Genomic DNA, 21,385 nt, shown 5'->3' on the forward strand with positions numbered 1-21,385 from the left:
GGAACATGAAGGAGCAAACAATTACAAACACAGGAAAGAACAAGAGCAGAAGCCTTAATGTAGGAATGAAAATGCTTGATTCAACAAATAAAAAGAAGGTCAGTGTTGCTAGAACTAACTTGTGAAAGGGAATGTGGTTTAAGATGTGGTCAGGGAATCAGGAAGGAGGCAGACAACTCAGGGACTTTAAGGCCAGAGAAGGAGTATGGTACTTTTGCTAGGCGGACCAAGTTTCCTTTGTTGCTTTTTTCCTGTAGTTATTTGGAAGTTCTAATTCTTATTTCCCTTCTAGCAATGGCTGCCTTAAAAGTTATTTAAATGTATATACTTCTAAAAAATTATAATGGTAATCATATAAATTCATAGAGAATAAAAAGTGAATTCCGACTCTCTACTCTTTTGCACCAAGTCCTTTGCTGTACTCTCCTCAAAGGGAATATTTCAATAGTTTTGATGAAAATCCCTACATTTCCAATGCACTTAAACATATATGCGCATAACATAGGTACATATTAATATACATGTAAGCTAATGTACAAATTGTATTAAATACATATAATATAGATACACATACATGTATTACATACATATGCATGTGTTTAATATATAAAAATGCACATAATATATATACTTATATGTGCTTTTTAACATATACAAATGGAAATATGATATATACTCTGTCCACAATATGCTTTCCCCCTTCATATGTTTTGCTGATCTTTATTTTTTCTTAAAGATGTAGAATATTACAGAATATGGATATACCAGTTTAACCATTATCCTATTGATGAATAGTTACCAATTTTTTTAAATATTAAAAATGATGTTCGATATATGCAACCACCTTAAGAAGTTACATAAAGAACATGAAAGAAATCTAAAATGGAATGAAGAAAATAAAAATAAAAACAGGAATTGATAAAACAGAAAATAAAACTTATTTAAATTTGCAATTCTTTTTTCAGGGGGGGTTATAAATATTTATTTGAGCATATATTTTGTAGAAATTTTACACTTTGACTTAAATATGAATACCACAAAATAACTAGAGAACTAAAGTGAAAGCTTTGATACCTTTTGATTGGTATTTGCGTGGTCAATGACTACTGTGTACAAGATTTCCTCTATACACATTCATTAAAACTACTGACATGAATTTCCCATTTCACCTTCACAGTCTGTTTTAGTAAAAAAAACTCACTGCCGTAGCTTTGTAGTTCTCTTCCTTTAATTTTACACAAATGAGAAAAAATTTTGCTGATTAGTTGGTATATTCAGAAGTTTCAAATAGGTATGTTTTTTTATTTAGCATTTTTAATAACCTCACAATTTCCTGAGGACATGGTTTCAGCTTCAAAAAGCCAAGCTCAAACTGAGGATCTTGAAGCTAACAGAGATGAGAGTTTTCACAGTAATTAATTTAAAACCTTATAAAATTATTTTCAACTTAATTCAGGAGAACTTTTTTCCCATGGTTCATGAATATGTATACAACTATTTTTTAAATTTCTTTTGTAGTATATCCTTCCAGTTGTGGTATTTAGATTACAAGTATTGGCTAGTGGAAGTACCACTGCTTTCCCCTTTTTAAAACTCTTTTCTGATGTCTAACACACTATCCAATTCTCAGCTGAAACTTATACTTAGTTAATAAATTTTTATGTATTAACTTTAGAATAGGAAATCACTACAGTACTTAATATATTTTAAATTTTTAATCCTGGCAATTAAAATTAAAAACATGGCTTACAAATAGACATCACACCCTTAAAGGAAATAACAGAAACAATTAGTAATCTCTCTATGCTCTTTTCATAGAGATTTCAAAATAAATCTAAGGTTATACATAGGATGTGGGTTTTTCTCTGGGAGTAGTATTACAGAAGGTTTGTGGTATTAGAAGGGTCATGACACAATGCAGGTTGCTAAGTCTCAAATGCAAGTGTAAAGCTTACATTTTAAAAATATTTCATATTATACCCATGGATGAGAAATCTAACAAAAAGAGATATGTTACATAAAGATATAGCCAAGCTCTCTCTCTTTTGTAAAAAGTCCAATCACTTTAGGAACAATTTAAAAAGCAATCTCTTGACTGTTTTAAAGGTTAGATAACACTTTTTTTAAAGGCTATATTATGAAACTATGTTCAACCGTCACAGAAACAACCATATTAACTTACAGCATGGGCACAATTTTTAAGTTCGAATTTGATATTTTCAATTCAAACATTATAGCAAAATGTCAAGAAAATTATAACTGCACATAAAATTACTATAGTACAAGAAAACCCAATGATTTGAGTAAATCGTGACAGTTGATAAGTAATCACCCTGATTAATCAACATAACCTTACTGCAACATCAATAGCAACCACTAAGCTTTAGTAAGTTATTACTGATTTGTACTCTGTCCCAAGAAAAATTAATCAGAACAGTAAATGTGGTAAGCAGTAGCCTCTCTGTGACTTCAAGGTGACTCATTTGAAATGTCTAAAAACAAATCATACTCATAACATGTACTACCGATAAGTTCTTAAAACAGTTTCCTGTAATTTAATGTCATGGAAACAAAGGTTTGAATATTCTTTTTAGTAACTAGAAAAAATAAAACTACATATAAATATCTTTTAAAAAATAATGTAATCTGAATAGTATAGATGGGAGAAAAGAAATCAGATTTTTTTCCCTAGCATTTTTCAACGCTAAGATTGACTGAATTCCATTTCAGAAGAGAAATACACACACCATTTTAAAAATGATGTTTCTTATAGGGTCAGCTAAATTTGCACACATGAAAAAAAACCAGCATTAACATAAGGTTAAAAAGCTAGAAAATGTTCCTTATACGTTATAGTTTAATTGAAAACGAATCAATTTTTGACCAACACTTAAAACTCTATATACGATTCTGTGGGTTCCTAAAAACCATGGAATCACAATTTTCTTATATTAGATATGTTAGAACAGCTTTAAATTTACAGAAAAATTTAGAAGATAGAGTTCCCATACATCCCCGCACTCAGTTTCCCCTACTATTAATATCTTACATTAGTATGTATGTATTAGTATGGTACCTTTGTTACAATTAATGAACCAATATTGATATATTATTACTAACTAAAGACCATAGTTTATTCAGACTTCCTTTTTTTTTTTTTTAACTTAATGTCTTTTTTTTCTGTTCATGGCTCTTTTGGTTCCTTTTGGCTGTGACAGTTTCTCAGACTTCTTGTTTTTGATGACCCTGACTGCTTTAAGACTTACTTGTTCAGGTACGTTAAGGAGTGCCCACAGTTGAATCTGTCTGATATTTTTTTCATGGTAAGACTAGAGTTATGGGTTATTGGGAAGAAGACCACAGAGGTTAAGTGTCATTTTCATCACATCATATCTAGGGTACATACTACACTATCAATGTGATTTATGACTGTTCAAGTTGACCTTGAGCATCTGGCTCTGGTAGTCTGTCAGATTTCTCCACTGTTACTCCTTTTTTCCTCACACTTTCCATACTGTACCCTTTGGGGGGAAGTCACTATATGCAGTCCACACTTAAGGAGTGGGAATTTATACTTCTCTTCCTTGAGGGTGGAGCATTTACAAAAATTACTTGAAATTCTTCTGCATATTTGTCTCTTCTCCCCCATTTATTAATTTACTCATTACTATCAATAATGATATGGACTCATGGATATTTATTTTATACTTTAGGTTATAATCCACTGCTATTTTAAATATTTCTTTCCATCAAATTGTTTTACCTTTGGCCATTGAGAGCTCTTTCAGTTGGATCCTCTGTCCCTTTAACATACCCTTATTAATGTAGGGGTTTTTTTTTGTTTGTTTGTTTTGAGTACTTGCTTACTTTCTGTCATTACAAGATGCTTCAGGCTTATATTTCTTGTCCCGGGTCTAGAATCAGTCATTTCTCTGAGGAGCCCTGGTTCCTTTTTTTGGAGAATGGTTTTACAAACCAAAATCTGGAGGCTAAATGTACATAAACATTTTTAATAATACCAAGATTATCACTGATACCATGGTACTTAAAAGTCCAAACTTCCTTCACTAATTCTTAACTAAGTACCCTACTAAGAGCTGGTCTTGAAAGATCCAAATGATGTCTTTCATTTCTAGATACAGCACTATCCTAAAAACCTCTAGATACTTAATCCCTTTAAATTTAACTGAATACTGAAGTTAATACCAAAGAATCTCTGAACAGTTTAGGGAAAAAGATTTTTAAACAGAATTTCATAATCCCTAATGATTAGATAGCAATTTGAGTAAAACAGTCTACACACCTAACTTCTTTTATTGAGAAGTAGTGTTAGGACTAAAAACAATTACAGAATAGCTATTTTTGCAAATTTTAAAATGCTTAAAATTGAGAAAGTCCTTACAGAAAAATGAAAAATATTTTAATATTTAAGAACCTTGCTAAAAACAGAAACCATAAACTTTAAAATTAAAAATATAATATTTTAAAATCAATGATAAAGGTTTTATCATTTCCTTTCCATCTCTGTCAAAACTACATACTGATCTGGGTACACTGATTTAAACGTAGCTCCCTCATTCTATGTCAGAACAGAATTTTGAGTGGGTGTATTTTAAGCCAAGAGTGGTTGGGGTATTGCCCATCTGAGGCATCCCTAGAGGTTATCTGTTGGGCAAACTAACCAAAGTGGGTAAATGTTACTGGGTACCAGGAAAAGAACCAAAAGTTGGATTTGAATAGACCCGCACTCTTTTAAATGAAAAACTTTCCATTATTTATAACAAAACAACATTAATTTTTATAGATGTGCATAGTCCACATAACCTTTTAATATAATTATGACAAATCAATGTTTATCTTTATAATAACCAATATACAAACTCAATTCCAGGTTAAATATCATAAGACTTGGGTTCGATTCACACCTAATTTTCTTCAACTAACTGGGCAAAAATTAACTATTCTGCATTCTGCTCCACTACCTGGAAAGTAGAGATAGTTCTATTTAGTATTAATGTAAAAATAGATCATCAAATAATAAATAACACTTGGATCAATAGAAGAAAGATGGAAAATTCCACTAACCAAAGGAGAAAACTTAATTTTTAACCACCATTTCCTCCGAATTTAATATTATAAATTCGTACAAGCATTTTTGTGAATTAAGTTCAATTAAGTCTTTTGAATAGGTTAAATGTCATCTAACTGATCATTCCTACACTCAGAACCCTCCAATAACTTTCCATCTTACTCAGAGAAAGGCCAAAGTTCTTAAGCTATACATATTTGGCCCTATTTACCTCTCAGACTTCCTCTACTCTTCCCGTCTCCACCCACACACACTACTCACACTTGCTCCTTTCTTATAGGCCCTTTGCCTTTACTATTTTCTTAGAAAGGAATTCTTCCCTCAAATCTGCATGCCTCACCTGCTTCAAATCTTTGTTTAAATGTCCCCTTCTAATGACTCTTTCCTGATCACATTATTAAAACAGCAACAGTCCTGCACCCTCAATACCATCATCTTCCCTTTCCTACATTTTTTTCTCCATTGTATTCATCTTCTAAATCACACACTATATGATTTATTTATTTTGTTCACCTAACTCTTCCTTCTACCATTAAGTTCAATGAGGAAAAAGATTTTTGTGTTCTGTTCACTAATTCAGTGTTTAGATAGTGACTGGCACATAGTAGGTATTACATAAAAATTTGCTGAATTGAAACCAATACCTCATTTAAATTCATAATGTAATCTGTTCTTCACACCTGAGATTTTAAATGAGAACATTTAATGTCAAAATGATTCAAAAAATAAACTATTACACATGCAGTCTTTCAGTAAATAAACATATTTTGACTGTCTCTAGTATGCTAATGTTAGAAATATGAAGTCAAATAATGGTCCTTACTTTCAACAAGCTTCAGTTGCACACAGTGGATGGAACAGTTGAAAAAAATTAAACAATCACAGTAGTGTAAGATGACATGATAAAAGAGGTCTATTATGAGATATGAGGGTGTTAGAGGAGCAGAGACACACAAAATCATCTGAGTTGGCATTATCTGGGAAGGCTGATCACAACAGGTCAAACTCAAGCTGACTTTTTAAATAACAAGCAACATCAGAAGAAGAGGGAGAAAAACAGTGAGTAAAATGGGCTGACAGATTTGAAGGATTCTCAACTAGTATATTGTGGCTCAAGTACAGGGTACATATGCTGGGAAAGTAGGAAATAAAGCTACAAAGGTAGGCAAGAATCTGAGCAGGAATGGTCTTGTCAGAAGAGCCAGAATTTGAATTTTTCCCCGAAACCTAGGGGAAGCAACTGAAAGATTTTAAGTGATGAACAGAGAACTAGCAGTAACTTTAGCTGTATAGTAAGCAGAGTTACAGGAAGTAGTCAATATGCTATTTAAAAAATTCTTAAAACTACAATGATAGTATTTTCTAACACTAAAGAAAAAATTTCACTTTAATGCTGGAAAGAATTGAAGACTGGGTTCTCATACAAACAACAAAATCTCATTTTAAAATTTTCTCTGTGCTTCAGTTTTCTAACTACAAAGTGGGGACATTAACAATACTTATTTTATATGATTGTTGTGAAGATAAGTGCATATACTTACACGGCTTAGAACACTGCCTGGCATATACTAAGTGTTCAGTAATGCTAGCTATTATTACTTTTATTATTAGTATCCTGGAAGAATTAAAGTTGTAAGTAATAAGTTCTATATTTCCAAACATGATAAATACATAAAAAATGACGAGTAAGTTAAAACAGGGTTTCACAGTGGACAGAAATAAGCTTACTTAAGTATATATTATAGAAAAAAACCAAAAAGCCAAAATAATTCTTACTTTCAAGATATATATAATTTTTGGAAAGGGATAAATTCATAATTTGGGGTTGGTAAAAACTATCTCCAAGAAAACCCCAAAATTTTCAGCACTTTCTAGCTTGGTTGTAATTTTTGGAAGCCCATACAATGTTGAATGTGATGTTTTATATAAGGCTATCTATGAGCTGTTTTTCTGGAGACTAAGTAAGGAAGAAAGAACACTTTTCGTGTGCTTTCTCATTTAACTGCAACAACTCTAAGGCAGATCACTTTAGGATCCTCAGTTTTATTTTATTTATTTATTTTTTCCAGTTCCTGATGGTAACTTCTTTTTTTTTTTTTTTTTTTTTAATTTTATTTTGTCGATATACATTGTAGCTGATTATTGCTCCCCATCACCAAAACCTCCCTCCCTTCTCCCTCCCCCCCTCCCCCCCAACAATGTCCTTTCTGTTTGCTTGTTGTATCAACTTCAAATAATTGTGGTTGTTATATCTTCTTCCCCCCCCCCCGGTTTGTGTGTGTGTGTGTGTATGTGTGTGTGTGAATTTATATATTAATTTTTAGCTCCCTCCAATAAGTGAGAACATGTGGTATTTCTCTTTCTGTGCCTGACTTGTTTCACTTAATATAGTTCTCTCAAGGTCCATCCATGTTGTTGCAAATGGCAGTATTTCATTCGTTTTTATAGCTGAGTAGTATTCCATTGTGTAGATGTACCACATTTTCTGTATCCACTCATCTGATGATCCTCAGTTTTAAATGAGTAAATCAACATATGCATTGAATAACTTGTCAATGATCAGACAGTTAATAAGTGGTTTGACTCCAAAATCCACACCTTAACCAATAAAGAATCTCCAGCAACTAGAAGAATACAAAAAGACCAAAGGTTGTGACCACAGAGTATTTTAGGATTCTAAAACCCTCTTATTCCTAGTAATTAAATTTCCTGAAGCTCATTATTCTGATTGGAGTATATTATTTTTATTTTAGCAGGCCACTGAAATTCCATTAACCTGAGACATTCAACCAAAAAATTAGCTTGTGAATTATATGTAAGGATAATACAAAAGAAAATAAAATTCCTCTTTTTGAAGATAACAATTGGCATCATCTCACATGTAATTAAAGCCATTAAAATCAACAATAAATGCACATAAGTTTTCACAGGTTTAACTTCCATTCAACAACATTCCAAAGAAGGGACCCATGCTCAGTCATTCATTCTGTGTAATGGTAAATACATTTAGGTAGAGGCTGAGTTCATTTTCTCCTTCCTAACCAGTAGTGACCTAATAATAAAAGAATGTATACAAACTGATGAATGTGTGACTATAGCAATAATCTCTGCATTTTAGAAATTTGAACACTCAAATTACACACATTAAAAATCACTTACTGGGACTGGCCGGTTAGCTCAGTTGGTTAGAATGCAACTTTATAACACCAAGGTCACAGGTTTGGATCCCTGTACCAGCCAGCTGCCACTCCCCAACCACCCGCTGCAAAAAAATCACTTCTTGCAGAAAACAAGATCAGGAGATGAGTGAATTACTATATTAATTTGTTCAAATACAAATATTTATTGAGTGATGGTTATATACCAGGGATTATATACTAAGCACTTGGGAATACAGTAAGGAATAAGACAGACAAAAATTATACTCTCATGGAGTTAACATTCTGGTGGGGAATGTGGACAACAAAAAATAAAAATATGTATTATTTATGGTAAAAAGTAATAAATATTTTGAAGAAAAGTAAAGCAGCAGAAGAATATAGTGATTAGGATGAAAATGTTATTTAAGATAGAAATTTTGCCAAAGGAGCTTTACCTGAGAGAGAAATAGAGACCTGAATCAAGTGAGATGACTATATGAGGACACATCAAAAAGTTTCTGGAGAAACAGAATTAAAAGATAATATGAGGGGCTGGCTGGTTAACTCAGCTAGTACAGTGTGATGTTGATAACAATGAGGTCAAAGATTCGGATCCCTGAACTGGGCAGCTGCCCAAAATAAAAAAGATAATATGAATCTTTCCATGAACATTTTGAAGTACCTTTCCATGATAATTACAATTCATAATGGTAACTCTAAATTGTCAAAATATATTAAAATGATATGCATAATAGTTTTTTGTATTTGATGGAAACTTAGAATTTAACTCCTTAACTTTATAGGTATATAATCTGCCCCCAAACAAGCACTATAGCAGAATAGTGACTAAAATCCACCAATAAGTAACAGTCATTGTATTTGAGAAGAAACCTACATAGTACTATTAAAAAGTTTCAGGAAAATGTCTAAAATTTGAAAGCTGCCACACTTAAAAATGGTTAAGTTCACTGTAATACACTAATATAAAAACTGCTCTGTCAAAGATGGGGTGGGGGGTGGGGGAGGCATTATTATAAAGAATATTAAGTAGGTTACAGATACAGTTATATCAGAATAATAACATGGAAGTAGAATATGAACTGTAAATCAAAACAGAAAGTTTCAAGTTGGCAGAAGAATCTTTGAAAAAAATTTAATAAACTTCAGCTTCATTAGTATATATACTACTGATGTTTACAAAAGTATAACTTCCAAAAACTACATTAAAAAACAGGGTTTAATTATATAAAAAGCATACTACATAATAACATTACTTATTAAATGAAGAATCTGAAAGAATTTGGTTTGAGAAAAAATTTTATTCATAAAGATTAACAATAATCAGAAGAGTTAATCTGAAGAGATTTGAAGTACAAAAATCTTTGACTAAGTTGAGTTCTCCCCCTAGTGGAACCTGAAAATGAACTAAGATATTTTCATGACTAAGAATGACCTAAAATGTATTATTTTTATAATTGAAAAAGGAATTTCAGGTTTTAACAAAAGATCTATTTATGGATCTAAATGTACATTAAAATTAAATGCTACAAACACATTTAATAAACAAATTAACAGCAAGTTAGCCAAGGAGTACTCAGTCCTCAGTCCTGAAAAAGCAGAAATATCTCAAAAGTAGAGAAGTAGGAGGTGCAGAAAAATACAGCAATTTAGGAAAACACAGCAGCATGCAGAGTGGTACAGAATTTTGAAAGAATGTGAAAGTTGCAGGAACAGGGTAATTCAGAGTGTAGAGAGAACAGTGTATGTTGAGGAGAGGAGGAGCTAATGATGAGAGATGAAGCTAGAAATACAAGTTTGGGCAATAATGAAAAGATAAGGATTTCATGCTAAGGAATATTGATGTGATTTGGAATGTAAAAGGCAGTCAATAAAAGTTTTTATGTTTTAGAAAGCTCTGATAACTCTGTAGAAGAGCTGAGGCTGGAGAAAAGGAAACTATGAGAGGTTACTATAATAGTTCAGGTAAGGGGTAAGCAGATAAACTAAGGGAGAGGCCAGGGGAAGAGTAAGAAAAAAGTGAAGCTACTACTAGGATGAAGTTACTACTAGGTTGAATAATTTGATAAGATATGATCCACTAAATCGACTTGAGATGCAAAAGAAGGAAAACATTCTGGATATAATAACATGTCTGATTTTAAAAATGTTGAATTTAAAGTACCTGTACCACTTCCAGGTAGAACTGTTTAGTGTCCATTAAAACTGCTGTTCTACTCATCAAAAGACACAATAAAGAAAATTACGGACCAGCCCATGGCTCACTCGGGAGAGTGTGGTGCTGATAACACCAAGGCCCTGGGTTCGGATCCCAGATAGGGATGGCTGGTTAGCTCACTGAGTGAGCATGGTGCTGACAACACCAAGTCAAGGGTTAAGATCCCCTTACTGGTCATCTTTAAAAAAAAAAAAAAGAAAAGAAAAGAAAAGAAAAGAAAAAGAAAATTACAACGACAACAAAAGCCCCCGGGAGTAGATATTGGTAAAACATAAAATCAATATATAAAGAACTATACATCCATAAGGAAAAAAGAGACAACCCAATAGAAAAATATAAACAAAAGTCTTTAACAGGTACTTTAACAAAAAAAGAAATCCAAATTGCCAACCTCCTTAGCAATCAAAAAAGGTAAATTAAAACCATGAGAAAATATCACTGCATACCCACCAGATTGGCAAAAATTAAAACATGTGACACCACCAAGTGTTGGGGAAGATGTGGAACAACAAGAACTTTCATATGCTGCTGTTGGGTGTTTCAACTACTTCAAGCACGTTGGAAATTAAAGTTGAATATTTGCATGCCCTACAACCCAGCAATTCTACACCTTGGTATACATGTTAGGCAAACCTGTGCAAATGTGATCAATGTAGTGTACAAGATTGCTCATCATCAGATCATTGCTCATAACAGCCCCAACCTGGAAATTCCCTAATGTACACTAATAGTAGAATGAATAAATACATTATGATATATTCAAAAGTAAAATATGTACAGCAATAAAAATAATGCCTCTTACAAAAATAATGTTGGACAAAGAATGAAGAGACACAAAAGAAAATATTCAATATGACTACAAAATTGAGAAACCAGGAAATCTAAAGGGTATTGATCAGAAATGCATACAAAGATGACACAACTATAAGGAAAAGAAAAAGAGAGATTATCACAAAAGTCAGGAACAGGGAGAAAGGTGTGACCGGGTAGCCTTCTTGAGTGCTGGCAACATTCTCTATCTTGACCTTGGTAGCATTTATATGTGTAATGGTTTTATACATATTATAATGTAGTTTTATTTTTTGAACTTCTATGTATAAGTTCAAAAAATTATAATTTTTAAAAAATCATAACTTTAAAAAAATGCTTAAAAATTATTAGTCAGGGGAAACAGGCTAGGGCTGAAGATAAATTAAGATTCACTCTTGCAAAGGTGGCTCCAAAAGCCACGTAAGTGAGACCATTCATTTGAGTAAAGGTTTTTAAAAACTTAAACCTCAGATTCTCAGAGGAATACACATACCCAGAACAGATAGACAAATGAAAACAGTCAAGCAAGAAAGAAGAGAATGTCCTGCTGCACACTCAAATGCACTAATAAAAGAAGAGCCACCAGAGAAGCATGCAAATAGGGGAGGAAGTCTTTCCCCTTCTAGCCCACTACGGAATAACAGAAGAAACAAGTGTTCTACCAGATGACCAAACATCAACAAGAAAAATACTAGAACTACAAATAAACAAGAAGATATGACACCAAGGAGGAAATACAGTAATTCTCAAGTACCAGACCCCAGAGAGCAAGAAACACTTGAAATGTCTGAAAAGGAATTCAGAGCAATGATTCTAAGAAAATTCAAAGAGATAAGAGAAGACTCAATTAGAGAACACAATGAAACAGGAAAAAATATCCAGGATATGAAGGAGGAAATTTACAGCAAGATTAATACCTTAAAAAAGAATGTACTAGAACTCCTAGAACTGAAGGATTCACTCAGTGAAATAAAAAACACAACAGATAGCTTGAGCAGCAGGTTAGAACAAGCAGAAGAAAGAATTTCAGATCTTGAAGATGGTCTTTTCAAAATAACCCAGGCAGATACACATACACACAAAAGAATTTTTTTAAATGAAGAAAATCTAAGAGAACTAGCAGATACCTGCAAGCACACAAACATCCAAATCATGGGTATTCCAGAAGTGGAGGAGAAAGGAAAAGGCATAGAAAACCTATTCAATGAAATAATAACAAAAAACTTCCAAGGTATAGGGAGAGATGCAGACCTTCAGATCCAGGAAGCCCAAAGACACCCAAACAGATTCAATCCAAAATGATCCTTTCCAAGACACATTATAGTCAAACTGGCAAAGCTCAATGACAAAGAGAATTCTAAAAGCAGCACGAGAAAAGAATCAAGTCACCTATAAGGGAGCCCCTATTAGACTAACAGCAGACTTCTCAACTGAAACCCTACAGGCCAGAAGAAAATGGGATGATATATTCAAAATAACAAAAGAAAAATTTTGCCAGCCAATAATTCTATACCCAACAAGGCTATCCTTCAGAAATGAGGGAGAAATAGTGTATCACCCAGACAAACAAAAATTGTGAGAGTTCACCACCACATGAGCAGCCCTGAAGACAAAAACTAAAAGGGGAAGAAAGGAATGAAAGATATTTAAAACATCTAAACAAAGAGCAATAAAATGACATGTGTAAAACAGTACCTGTCAATAACAACCCTAAATGTAAACAGATTAAACTCCCCATTCAAAAGACACAGACTGACTGACTAGATTAAAAAGACAGACCCAACTATGTGCTGTGTTCAAGAAACTCACTCACCTGTAAAGACAAACAAAAACTAAAACTGAAGGGATGGAAAAATAAATACCATGCAAATGGAAACCAAAAGGGAGCAGGAGTAGCTATTCTTGTATCGGATAAAATAGACATTAAACCAAAAAACTTGAAAAGAGACAAAGAAGGCCACTATATAATGATAAAGGGATTTATCCAGCAAGAAGACATAACAATCATAAATATGTATGCACCCAACACTGGAGCAACCAGATTTATAAAGCAAACACTATTAGACCTAAAAAAAAAAAAAAAAGACTCTAATACAATAAATGCTGGTAACCTGTCTCAGCATTAGACAGATCTTCCATGCAACAAATCAACAGTGAAAAACAGGATTTAAATGACATCTTAGACCTGGCAGATATCTACAGAACATTTCATTCAACAACTATAGAATATATGTTCTTCTCATCAGCACATGGAACATTCTCCAGGACTGACCACGTTAGGTCACAAATCAAGTCTCAGCAAATTTTAAAAAACCAAAATCATTCCAAGTATCTTTTCACTAGAAATTAATAACAAGTGAAACTCTGGAAACCATACAAATGCACTAAAACAACAGGCTCCCAAATGACCTATGGGTCCAAGAAGAAATTAAACAAGAAATCAAAAAGTTCCTTGAAAGTAATGAAAATAAAGACACATCATACCAAAACCTATGGGATACTGCAAAAGCAGTATTAAGAAGGAGTTTATTGCAATAAATGCTTACATCAAAAGAATAGAAAGACTTCAAATAAATGACATAATGCTACACCTCAAAAAACTAGAAAAACAACAATCCAGTCCCAAATGAAGTAGACAAAAAGAAATGATTAAGATCAGAGCAGAACTAAATGAAATAGAAACCAAAAAAATGATACAAAAGATCAGTGAAAAAAACCTTGGTTTTTTTGAGAAGGTAAATAAAATAGACAAACCATTAACTAAGTTAACAACAACAAAAAGAAGACCCAAATTACAAAAATCAAAAATGAAAAGAGAAGCATTACAACCAATCCCACAGAAATACAAAGAATCATTAGAGACTATTACAAACAACTGTACATCAACAAATATGAAAACCAGGAGGAAATGGATAAATTTCTGGACATATACAAACAACCAAGACTGAACGAAGAGGAAATAGAATACCTGAAAAGACCAATATCAAGCACTGAGATTGAAGCAGTAATCAGCAATCTTCCAACAAAGAAAAGCCCAGGGCTGGATAACTTTACAGCTGAATTCTATCAAACCTTTAAAGAGTAATTAATACCAATTTTCTTCAAACAATTCCAAAAAAAATTGAAACAGAAGCCATTCTCCCAAACTCATTCTCTGAGGCCAGCATCACCCCAATACCAAAACCACACAAAGATATGACAAAGAGAATTACAGGCCAATATCCTTGATGAACATATATGCAAGAAATCCTCAACAAAATATTAGAGATTAGAATACAGCAACACATCAAAAAATTATACACCAGGATCAAGTGGGATTCAGCCCAGGGATGCAAAAATGGTTCAACATAAGCATGTCAATAAATGTAATACACCACATCAACAAAACCTGGGACAAAAACCACATGATGATCTCAATAGACGTAGAAAAAGCACTCAATAAAATTCAACATCCCTCATGATAAAGCCTCTCAGTAAATTAAGTATAGAAGGAAATTATCTCAATACAGTAAAAGCCATTTATGACAATCCAATTGCCAATATCTTCCCAAATGGGGAAAAGCTCAAAGCTTGTCCCTTAAGAACAGGAACAAGGAAGCCCACACTTACCTCTTCTATTTAACATAGTATTGGAGGTACTAGCAGAGCAATCAGGAAGGGAAAGAAAAAAAGGGCAACCAGATTGGAAAGGACAAAGTCAAACTGTCCCTGTTTGGAGATAACATGATTTTTTAATATAGAAAAACCTAAAGATTCTACCAAAAAACTCTTAGAGCTGATTAACAATTTCAGTAATGATGCAGGATACAAAATCAACACCCAAAAATCAGTAGCGTTCTTACACTCCAATAATGATCTAGCAGAAAAAGAAATCAAGAGAGCAAGCCCACTTAAAAAAAAAAAAAAAAAAAGAGAGAGCAAGCCCATTTACAATAGTCACCAAAAAATAAAATACCTAGGAATCAATTTAACCAAAGAGGTGAAAGATCTCTAAAATGAGAACTACAAAACAGTACTGAAAGAAATTAAAGAGGACAAAAAATGGTGGAAATACACATACCATGCTCTCAGATTGGAAGAATTAACATCGTGAAAATGTCCACACTACCCAAAACAATCTACAGATTCAATGCAGTCCCCATTAAAATACTAATGACATTCTTCACAGAAATAGAAAAAACAATCCTAACATTCATATGCAACTACCAAAGACCCCAAATAGCCAAATCAATTCTGACCAAACAAACAAACAAACAAACAAACAAAAACACTAGAGGAATAACACTACCTAACTTCAAATTATATTACAAAGCTATTGTAACCAAAAGAGTATGGTACTGGCATAACACAAATACTCAGACCAATGGAACAGAATAGAAAACCCAGGAATCAACCAACATACTTACAGCCAACTGATCTTTGACAAAGCCAACAAGAACATACACTGAGGAAAAGACTGCCTCTTTAATAAATGTTGCTGGGAAAATTGGACACCCATATGCAGAAGATGAAACTGGACCTGTACCTCTCACCATATACCAAAATCAACTCAAAATGGATTAAAGACTTAAATGTAAGTCCAGAAACCATAAAATTACTAAAAGAAAACAGGGGAAACACTTCAGGAAGTAGGACTGGGCAAAGACTTTATGAATAAGACCCTATAAGCACAGGCAACAAAAGAAAAAATAAACAAATGGGATTATATCAAATTAAAAAGCTTCTGCACAACAAAGAAAACAATCAACAGAGTGGAAAGACAACCTATTGAATGGGAGAAAATATGTGCAAACTATACATCCAACAAGGGATTAATATCCAGAATATATAAGGAACTCAAACAACTGTATGGTAAAAAAACCAAATAATCTAATTAAAAGATGGGCAAAGGAGATGAATAGACATTTTCAAACGAAGACACACAAATGGCCAACAGGTATATGAAAAAATGTTCAGCATCACTAAGCAATCAGGGAAATGCAAATTGAAACCACATTGAGATATCATCCCACCCCCATTGGGCTGCCCATTATTAAAAAGACCGAGAGTAACAAATGCTGGTGAGGTTGTGGGGAAACAGGAACTCTTCTACACTGCTGGTGGAACTGTAAATTAGTATAGCCACTATGGAAAACAGTATGGATGTTTCTCAAACAACTACAGATAGAACTGTCTTATGATCCAGCAATCCCAGTACTGGTTACATAACAAAGGAATGGAAATCATCATGATGAAGGGATACCTCCACTCCCATGTTCATTGCAGCTCTATTTACAATAGTCGAGATATGGAACCAACCTAAATGTCCACCAGTGGATGACTGGGGGAAAATGTGGTATATATACACAATGGAATACTACTCAGCCATAAAAAAAGAAATTAAATTCTGCCATTTGCAGCAGCATAGATGAGCCTGGAGAAAATTATGCTAAGTGAAATTAAGCCACACACAAAAAGGGAAATACTGAATGTCCTCACTCATGACTGAAAAGAAGGAAGGAATCAAGGAAGGAAGGGAGTGAGGGAAGGAAGAATAAACAAAACTTAGTATATACATATAATGAAATATTTTTCATCCCTAAAAAGAAAGGAAATTCTGACAAATGCTACAACATGAATGAACCTTGAGGACATTATGCTAAGTGAAATAAGCCAGTCACCAAAGGACAAATATTGTATGATTCCACTTATATGAGGTTCTTAGAGAGGTCAAATTTATAAGAGACAGAAAGTAGAATGATGGTTGCCAAAGGCTGGGGGGAGGAGGGAATGGGAATTTAGTGTTTAATGGGCAGAGAGTTCCAGTTATGGAAGACAGAAAAGTTCTGGAGATGGATGGCAGTGATGGTTGCACAACAATGTGAAGGTACTTAATGCCATAGAATATACCTTAAAATGGTAAGTTTTATGTTGTATGTATGCTACCACAATAAAAAAAAATGGACTGAAAATGAATAAGTATCAAAAATAGAATCACAGTCATATAAATATATAAGTCTCTGTTCAGGCGCAGAGGGAAGGGAGAGCTATTACATTATTTTTATATGTACTCTACTATTTTCATATGGTACCTGAATTTCAAGCTCAGCAATGTGCTGTTGTAATTCAGCCAGAGCAGCTATGCTATCTGCTTCCCGAAGTCTCACAGCCATCACTTCTTCTTTGTTCTAGGCACACAAAACAAAACAATAAACCAGGAGCATTTGAAATTCAGAATTTTTAGATTTTAGAAAAGTGAAGAGGTGCACAAACCATACATTAGTATTATCCAGCAGGGCCTGAGGCAGCAACCGTAATGAAACAGTATATTCAATGTGCACAATGAAGTTGTAAAGTATAATTATCCACATTAAATGGGATAAATAAAAATTATAAATGGTCTTATATCAATCCAAATCAGATTTGCCTCCAAATGAATTTGTGTAAAATCTGTGAAAAACTTTTGGGTTTCAGAGTGTTCTGAATTTTGAAATTGGGATTCATAGATTTGTACTATTTCATCTTTAAGTGAGAATATTCAAATCCAGTTGTAAAAGGAAAATAGCATTAATATCATAAACAATATTCTGACATTTACTTACTTTTAAAATAAGCTTTAATGATTATCAATTAATCATAAGCTATAATCATATAAAACTAAATGAAAATGAATCAGATTTATACAAATCAAGAAAAGGATTCCCTGAAAAAATAAGATTTGTTCCTTAATTGTTCTGACATAAGGTTAAAATACATACATTTAATCAGAATGTACTAGGGCTAGGGTGACATTAATACACCAGTCATTCTCAAAATCTGCAAAAAGTGTTACAAAAGATTCAATAAATCAATATATAGCTTAAACACTGGGAGATATCAGAGTAGTATCTGTAACATACTTCATAGAGGTTTTAATGAACAATTAAAAATTAAATAAATTCACATATCAGTTCTTAAAATACTCTAATAATCTGAATCTGAGCCCATTACTGCAATAAATTCAGAGTAAATACTTACCTTCATCAGCAAGTTCCCCATATATTTCCAAAGAACACTTTGCTTAACAGGTAGGTGTTAAGCTATTTGAGAAGCAATATTAAATCCAGTAACAATGTTATCAAAATATGTTTAAGGAAAACTTATACCAATAATGAGAAAAGGCTAAATTTAGTTTTCTAGTAAAGATAAGTCAGCACCGACAATACAGCGTCATAAAAACTCAATCAGATATTGGTATGACAAATCGCATTGATATAACCTCATTTCACATCATTTATTTTTAAATTAGTATAGTCATATCCTTCAAAAGGAATTATGCTTAAGTTAGTAAAAATTTCAGTAGTGCCTACAGATTTCTGTCAGCATAAATTGCAACAGCCATGAATATTTATTAGGATGTAATTTCATCTCTGGATTTCAATGACACTGATAAACCACTCAAGCTTCACTCTTGGTTTTTAATGACACCAGAACAAGTTGATGGAATTACAGCTTTATATGTGCCATTGAAAGTCTTATTTCTAATAGAATAATAAAGCTGTATAATCTTTAAAGAATATCATTCCTACTATCTCAGCATGGAAAGGTGGATGTCTAGTTTATTTTTAAAATCCTATAACTTGACTTTAGTAATGTATTCTAATGCTCAGACTACAATCCTCTCTTTAGTTATTTCACACACACACACACACACACACACACACACACACACACACACACACACACACACACACACACACACACCCTCCCCTTCCTTCCATCGCACTCTCTATCCCCTTTCTCTCACCACTGCTATACTGTAAACTTATTTTAAGAAAAAAATGTTCTTTCAAATTCTTTTGTTGCTTTTTAATCCAAACACTTCACAAAAAAAGAAAAAGCGATTAAAGAATCATGGGTAATGTACCCTTTTTTTCCCAACTCCCTGGTACATACACATTTCTTTTGTTCTCTACTCTATACAGAAAACATTTATTAATACTAACTGCTTACTAATCAGTAATCAATGCAGAGGAGCCCTAACCTCTCTAAACTACCTGTCTTTTTTTTTTTTTTTTTTTTTAAATTTTATTTTGTCGATATACATTGTGGCTGATTATTGCTCCCCATCACCAAAACCTCCCTCCCTTCTCCCTCCCCCCTTCCCCCCCAGCAATGTCCTTTCTGTTTGCTTGCTGTATCAACTTCAAGTAATTGTGGCTGTTATATCTTCTCCCCCACCCCGGTTTTGTGTGTGTGTGTGTGTGTGAATTTCTATATTAATTTTTAGCTCCCACCAATAAGTAAGAACATGTGGTATTTCTCTTTCTGTGCCTGACTTGTTTCACTTAATATAATTCTCTCGAGGTCCATCCATGTTGTTGCAAATGGCAGTATTTCATTCGTTTTTATAGCTGAGTAGTATTCCATTGTGTAGATGTACCACATTTTCCGTATCCACTCATCTGATGATGGACATTTGGGCTGGTTCCAACTCTTGGCTATTGTAAAGAGTGCTGCGATGAACATTGGGGAACAGGTATACCTTCGACTTGATGATTTCCATTCCTCTGGGTATATTCCCAACAGTGGGATAGCTGGGTCGTATGGCAGATCTATCAGCAGTTGTTTGAGGAACCTCCGATACCATTTTCCATAAAGGCTGCACCATTTTGCAGTCCCACCAACAATGTATGAGAGTTCCTTTTTCTCCGCAACCTCGCCAGCATTTATCATTCAGAGTCTTTTGGATTTTAGCCATCCTAACTGGGGTTAGATGGTATCTCAGTGTGGTTATGATTTGCATTTCTCGGATGCTGAGTGATGTTGAGCATTTTTTCATATGTCTGTTGGCCATTTGTATATCTTCCTTTGAGAAATGCCTACTTAGCTCTTTTGCCCATTTTTTAATTGGGTTGCTTGTTTTCTTCTTGTAAAGTTGTTTGAGTTCCTTGTATATTCTGGATATCAATCCTTTGTCAGATGTATATTTTGCAAATATTTTCTCCCACTCTGTTGGTTGTCTTTTAACTCTGTTAATTGTTTCTTTTGCTGTGCAGAAGCTTTTTAGTTTGATATAATCCCATTTGTTTATTTTTCCTTTGGTTGCTCGTGCTTTTGGGGTCGTATTCATGAAGTCTGTGTCCAGTCCTATTTCCTGAAGTGTTTCTCCTATGTTTTCTTTAAGAAGTTTTATTGTTTCAGGGTGTATATTTAAATCCTTAATCCATTTTGAGTTGATTTTAGTATACGGTGAGAGGTATGGATCTAGTTTCATTCTCCTGCATATGGATATCCAGTTATCCCAGCACCATTTGCTGAAGAGGCAGTCCCTTCGCCAGTGAATAGGCTTGGTGCCTTTGTCAAAGATCAGATGGCAGTAAGTGTGTGGGTTGATTTCTAGATTCTCTATTCTATTCCATTGGTCAGTGTGTCTGTTTTTATGCCAGTACCATACTGTTTTGGTTATTATAGCTTTGTAGTATAGCTTAAAGTCAGGTAGTGTTATGCCTCCAGCTTTATTTTTTTTGCTCAGCATTGCTTTGGCTATGCGTGGTCTTTTATTGTTCCATATAAATGACTGGATAGTTTTTTCCATTTCTGAGAAAAATGTCTTTGGAATTTTGATGGGGATTGCATTGAATTTGTATATCACTTTGGGTAGTATGGACATTTTCACTATGTTGATTCTTCCAATCCAAGAGCATGGAATATCTTTCCATCTTCTTGTATCCTCTCTAATTTCTCTCAGCAGTGGTTTGTAGTTCTCATTATAGAGATTTTTCACCTCCTTGGTTAACTCAATTCCTAAGTATTTTATTTTTTTGGTGGCTATTGTAAATGGGCAGGCTTTCTTGATTTCTCGTTCTGCATGTTCACTATTGGAGAAAAGAAATGCTACTGATTTTTGTGTGTTGATTTTGTATCCTGCTACTGTGCTGAAATCATTTATCAATTCCAGCAGTTTTTTTGTAGAGGTTTTAGGCTGTTCGATATATAGGATCGTGTCATCTGCAAACAGGGACAGTTTGACTTCATCTTTTCCCATCTGGATGCCCTTTATTTCCTTCTCTTCTCTGATTGCTCTGGCTAGTACTTCCAACACTGTTGAATAGGAGTGGTGAGAGTGGGCATCCTTGTCTAGTTCCTGTT

At 33.6% G+C, this 21,385-nt stretch overlaps 1 protein-coding gene across 6 annotated transcripts in view; it reads right to left on the reverse strand.

Annotated features, from left to right (window-relative positions):
- Window positions 1-21,385, reverse strand: part of EVI5 (ecotropic viral integration site 5) — a 233,956-nt gene that overhangs the window by 77,532 nt on the left and 135,039 nt on the right. For all 6 annotated transcript variants that reach the window (XM_063103863.1, XM_063103862.1, XM_063103859.1 and 3 more), the window contains one exon: window positions 17,347-17,442. In XM_063103863.1, the coding sequence (XP_062959933.1) occupies window positions 17,347-17,442 (96 nt within the window). The remainder of the gene's footprint in view (window positions 1-17,346; window positions 17,443-21,385) is intronic.

This window comes from Cynocephalus volans, chromosome 8, assembly GCF_027409185.1.
Source record: "Cynocephalus volans isolate mCynVol1 chromosome 8, mCynVol1.pri, whole genome shotgun sequence".
NCBI classification, from domain to species: domain Eukaryota; kingdom Metazoa; phylum Chordata; class Mammalia; order Dermoptera; family Cynocephalidae; genus Cynocephalus; species Cynocephalus volans.